This window comes from Erythrolamprus reginae, chromosome 11, assembly GCF_031021105.1.
Source record: "Erythrolamprus reginae isolate rEryReg1 chromosome 11, rEryReg1.hap1, whole genome shotgun sequence".
In the NCBI taxonomy this organism is placed as follows: Eukaryota; Metazoa; Chordata; class Lepidosauria; order Squamata; family Dipsadidae; genus Erythrolamprus; species Erythrolamprus reginae.
Genome location: NC_091960.1, coordinates 4457447 through 4463446, shown reverse-complemented (window position 1 = coordinate 4463446; position 6000 = coordinate 4457447). Strand labels below are relative to the sequence as shown.

Here is a 6000-nt window from a genome sequence, read left to right as displayed (position 1 = left end):
CACCTGCCTCTAGGAGGAGGAACCACTTCAAAAAAAACACAAACCACCAAGGCTTAAGGAACCTGGGCCAGGTGAACGTTGTGTGGCTCGCCTCTTGGACCGGGAAGATGGCTGGGGAGTTCCCCGTGGACCTGCGCACCTGGCGGAAAGAGGGGGGGCAAGACAAGCGGCCCCCTCCCCACGGAGACCCCTCTCGGAGCCCCTCGGCCCAGCCGATGCCCCGCTGCTGCGTTTCTTCTTCGGGAGCCGCGGGGCTGCGGGAAGAACCCCTCCCCGGAGACGCTTCGCCTCTGGGACAGCTGGACCCACGGCGGCTGAGGACCCCAGAGGCGGCGGCGGCGTCCCCAAAAGGTGGGCTGCCGGAGGACAAGAAGCCCGAGATGTCTTTGCCTCTGAGGAAACGCCGCTATGCCGTGGAGGGGGCGAACGGGGAGACGCCGAGCCCCCTGGCTGGCAAGGTGCCCAAGACGGAGAGTGGCCAGGAGGGAAACGGTGCCCGGTCACCCCACTGCAATGGCTACCACCCCCACCCCTGTTATGTCTCCGTGCCTTATTCCAGGGTGCCGGTCTCCTATTATCCAGGTAAGGACCCAGCAACTCTTTGCAATGAAAACTTTTTTTTTCTTTCTTTCTTTCTTTCTTTCTTTCTTTCTTTCTTTCTTTATTTATTTTCCTTCCTTCCTTTCTTTCTTTTCTTCCTTCCTTCCTTCCTCCTTTCTTACTTTCCTTCCTTCCTTCTGTCTCTTGCATTATTTTCCTTCCTTCCTTCCTTCCTTCCTTCCTTCCTTCTGTCTCTTGCATTATTTTCTTTCCTTCCCTTTTTCCTTCCTTCCTTCCTTCCTTCCTTCCTTCTTTCTTTCTTTCCTTCCTTCCTTCCTTCCTTCTGTCTCTTGCATTATTTTCCTTCCTTCCTTCCTTCCTTCCTTCCTTCTGTCTCTTGCATTATTTTCTTTCCTTCCCTTTTTCCTTCCTTCCTTCTTTCTTTCTTTCCTTCCTTCCTTCCTTCTGTCTCTTGCATTATTTTCCTTAATTTTTTCCTTCCTTCCTTCCTCCTTTCTTTCTTTCTTTCTTTCCTTCCTTCCTTCTGTCTCTTGCATTATTTTCCTTCCTTCCTTCCTTCTTTCCTTTTCTTTCTTTCTTTCCTTCCTTCTGTCTCTTGCATTATTTTCCTCCCTCCCTCCCTCCCTCCCTTCCTGGTTCCCCTAATTTTGATCCTGCCAGCTTCCTTATTGCTAGCCGTATGTTCCCCACCCCACCCCATCACCTCAACCCCCCTTTCCAATGCTTTAGAGCAGCTTCCCTTCCTTCTGGGTGCCCCTTAGAAACAGCAATAGCATTTAAACTTATATGCCGCTTCACAGTGCTTCACAGCCCTCTCTAAGTGGTTTATAGAGAGTCAGCATATTGCACCCAACAATCGTGGTCCTCCTTTGACCGACTGTGCGGAGCAGAGGCCCAATCTCTTTATGGGTTTCATGCCATCTATTAAACCGCAGACTTGGAGTGGCTTAGAATAAAAGGCTACGAAAGGAAAACAATGCAACAACGTATAGACAACTGACACTGAACAAGGACACTCCAGACTATAAGGAACCATTGAGAGAGAGAGAGAGACCCACCCACCCCAACCAAGATTTTCCTTAGTTCTTTCTTACTTAACATAGGGTGAGGAGGGATAAATGAGTGGAGGGGATTGGCTTTAATTATAGCCCCCCTCTCCCCAATATTTCATCTGGGAGATAGGCAGGAAAGAAAGGGGAAGGAGAGAGAGAGAGAGAAAGAGAAAGGGAGGGAGAAAGAGGGGGAGGGAGAGAGGAAAACACCAGGGGAGAGAAGGAGAGGGTGGAGAAACAGAGAATGGAGGAGAGAGGTGGAGGAAAGAGAGAGGGAAAGGGAGAGAGGAAGGGAAAAATAGTGGGAGAGAGACAGTAGGAAAGAGAGAGGGAGGGAGAGGGTACGAAGGAAGGAGAGAGGGAGAGGGAGAGGGCAAAGAGAGAGATAAAGGGGCAGAGAGATGTGGGAGAGATGGAGAGAGAGGAAGGGAAGAAGGAGAGAGACAGGAGGAGAGAAAGGGGGAGAAAGGAGAGAGAGAAAAGGAGGAGAGAGGGTGGGAGACAGAGAGAGGGAGGGGGAGAGAAAGAAAGAAGAGAGAGAGGGTGGGAGAGACAGATTTATTGGGATTGCCCTGTAAACATGTATTTTTTAAATGCACTTCTTGTGAGAGGCTGCTATCAATCAAATGGCTTCACAAAAGTGCGTTGGTATCTCTCGAACTCAGAGCAGATCCTCAGGCTTCTGGACGGGGGGGGGGGGAGGAGATGGTAAAGAGAGGCAGGTGGTCTCCAGTGGAGTGGACATTAGGATCGGTGGGACCCCAAGCAAGGAAATGACGTCAAGGGAAGCCCCCGGGAAAGCATCTCATTGCCGCTTGCGACGGCTCGATCTCTCCCCACGGTCCTCGCTTAGCGACGGCACTAGGGAGCGGCCGAGGGGATGTGGTCGTAAGAGTGAAACATCCCATGACCACGCCCCCATTTGTGACATCAGTTCCGCTGTGGTGATTAAGCGAATCACCTGTCGTTCTTCAGCACGATGGGAGCAAAAACTCCCAACTTCCTGCTGTTTTCCCCCATTGCTAAAACGCCTGCAAGTTCAAGGACTGGTCATAAAAAAAACCCCTACCTACCACCAACAGCACCAAGCATCGAGAGAAGAGAATGAATGTAGCTCCGGATGTTTTCTTACAGACGTTTCATCACCCTACTAGGTAACATCATCAGTCCTAGGAGGGTTTGATCTCTGTTTATATATACAGTGTTCCCTCGATTTTCGCAGGGGATGCGTTCCAAGACCGCCCGCGAAAGTCGAATTTCCGCGAAGTAGAGATGCGGAAGTAAATACACCATTTTTGGCTATGAACAGTATCCCAAGCCTTCCCTTAACACTTTAAACCCCTAAATTGCAATTTCCCATTCCCTTAGCAACCATTTAGATTATTACTCACCAGGGTTATTTATTAATGAATAGAATAGAATAGAACAGAACAGAATTTTTATTGGCCAAGTGTGATTGGACACACAAGGAATTTGTCTTGGTGCATATGCTCTCAGCGTACATAAAATAAAATATACATTTGTCAAGAATCATGTGGTATAACACTTAATGATTGTCATAGGGGTCAAATAAGCAATGGAGAAGCTATATTAATAAAAATCTTAGGATATAAGCAACAAGTTACAGTCATACAGTCCTAAGTGGGAGGAAATGGGTGATAGGAATGATGAGAAAAACTAGTAGAATAGAAGTGCAGATTTAGTAGAAAGTCTGACAGTGTTGAGGGAATTATTTGTTTAGTAGAGTGATGGCGTTTGGGAAAAAACTGTTCTTGTGTCTAGTTGTCTTGGTGTGCAGTGCTCTTTAGCGACGTTTTGAGGGTAGGAGTTGAAACAATTTGTATCCAGGATGTGAGGGGTCAGTAAATATTTTCCCCGCCCTTTTATTAAAAAGAATATTTATTAAAGGTGGACAAAAGTTTGGCGATGACATATGATGTCATCGGGTGGGAAAAACCGTGGTATAGGGAAAAAAACATTTTTTAATTAATATTTTTGAAAAACCATGGTATAGACTTTTCGCGAAGTTTGAACCCGCGAAAATCGAGGGAACACTGTACTGCTCAAAAAAATAAAGGGAACACTTAAACAACACAATATAACTCCAAGTCAATCAAACTTCTGTGAAACCAAACTGTCCACGTAGGAAGCAACACTGATTGACCGTCAATTTCACCTGCTGTTGTGCACATTCAACTTGGTACAGAATAAAATATTCAATGGGAATATTTCATTAATTCAGATCTAGGATGTGTTGAGTGCTCCCTTTATTTTTTTGAGCAGTGTGTGTGTGTATATAGTGTGTGTGTGTATATATATACATGTGTAAATACTCTTTCCGTGTTGGGTGCTCTTGGTGGTTCCTTAATTAGGTTGTTTTCACACTAAATTCAAACAGTCGCTAAACAGGGCAGTTGTTATCCGAGGACTCCGCATATTTTATCCAGGTGCGTAGACAGGTAGATCCACTGGAACTTGTGCTGGAACTACCATTTACCAGTGGCAAAGAACTGGTGGGATCATAAGCCCAAAAAAGTGGTCGAAAGTGAGCAAGCAAAACTACTGTGGGACTTCCGACTTCAGACTGACCGAATTCTGAAGCATAACACACCAGACATTGTGATCGTGGAGAAAAAGAAAGTATGGATCATCGACATCGCAATCCCAGGAGACAGCAGAATTGAGGAGAAGCAGCTAGAGAAATTGGTGAAATACGAAGATCTAAAAATCGAGCTGCAACGACTCTGGCATAAGCCCGTGAAAGTGGTCCCAGTGGTCCTTGGCACGCTGGGCGCAGTGCCAAAGAATCTCAGTGGACATTTGAAAACCATCAGAATTGACAAAATCTCCATCTGTCAATTGCAAAAGGCTGCTTTACTGGGATGGGCAAACATAATTCGCCGCTATATCACGCAGTTCTAGGTGCTTGGGAAGCGCCCGACTGGTGATGAAATACGAAATCCAGCACAGTGATCTCGTTTGCTGTGTTGTATTGACAAAATAATAATAATAATAATAATAATAATAATAATAATAATAATAATAATAATTTCTCCTCTCTCTCCTTTCAAATCCTCAGGTCTCGCCAGCCCCTTTTTGAACCCAGAGCTCCCTCCCCTTCTGCAACCTTTGACCGGACCATCGCTGCTGGGACTCCTGTCGCCTTATTCCTTGATGCCCCCAGCGGAAACCCAGCTGGCTTTGAGCATCGCCATGGCAACGCAGCAAGACGAAGATGGAGACACGTAAGAGGAGAATTTGTTTGCGTGGGGAAATCCAGGAAGAAAAAATGAAAAAGAAAGAGGGAGGGACAGAGAACAGAGAACAGATACAGATACACAAAGTTGGAGGAGACCCCAAAGGTCATCTAGTCCAACCCCAACCTACTAGCTACGGCAAACCTATGGTACACATGCCACAGATGGCACGTGGAGCCATATCGGAGGACACACAGGTTGTTGCCCTATGTCGGCTCCAGTGCGCATGCGTGCGCTAGCCAGCTAATTTGAAGCCCACAAGGAAGGCCGTTTCACCCAACGGACAAACTGGAAGTTCGAAAAATGGACTTCCGGTTTCCCCCCTTGTGCTGTTTTTCGCCCTCCAGAGCCTTCGGAGATGCTTCCTGAAGCCCCGGAGTGCGAAAAACAGCCAAATGGGCAAAACCAGAAGTTCTGAAAACGGACTTCCGGTTTGCCTGTTCAGCTGTTATTTCCCTCTCTCAGGCTTCAGTGAGGCCTGTGCGAATGCTCAGGGACGGGGGCGGAAGGTTTTGTGCAAGACCCTCCCTTTCCCTTGACCCCCCAACAAATGGTACCCAAGGGAATCCCGCCTGCCTCAAGCAACATAGAGGCGGCACACGGACATCCGTTTCAATAACCGCCGATACACTTGGAATCCATGAATTCTGTCCAATCCTGCCTTGAAGCTATCCAGGCTGACAGTTGTCACGACCTCTTCTGGAAGGGGATTCCATCAACCAAGGACCCTCTGGGTGAAGAAATATTTCCCTTGATTTGTCCTCACTTTCTTATCTGTGAGCTTTAGGGAGGGCCCCCTCGTCCTAGTATGGTGTGATAGAGAGAAGATTTTTTTCTCTATCCACCTTATCTATCCCATGCATGATTTTATACACTTCGATCAAGTCATTCCTTCAATGGCGTCTTTTGGAAGGGAGGAAGCAGCGTGGGCTTGCTGGATGGTTTTGAACCTTCATAGAAGAAACATAGAAGATTGACGGCAGAAAAAGACCTCCTGGTCCATCAAGTCTGCCTTTCTACTCTTTCCTGTATTTTATCTTAGGTTTGGATCTATGTTTATCCCAGGCATGTTTAAATTCAGTTCCTGTGGATTGACCAACCATGTCTGCTGGAAGTTTCTTCCAAGCATC

The 6000-nt window shown here is 47.0% G+C and overlaps 1 protein-coding gene across 1 annotated transcript in view; it reads left to right on the top strand.

Moving 5' to 3' along the window:
* The window catches only part of BCL3 (BCL3 transcription coactivator), a 33113-nt gene continuing 27113 nt past the window's right edge, over positions 1 to 6000 (top strand). The window contains exons 1-2 of the mRNA XM_070764037.1: positions 1 to 582; positions 4693 to 4858. Coding sequence (XP_070620138.1) covers positions 108 to 582; positions 4693 to 4858 — 641 coding nt within the window. The 5' untranslated portion in view covers positions 1 to 107. The remainder of the gene's footprint in view (positions 583 to 4692; positions 4859 to 6000) is intronic.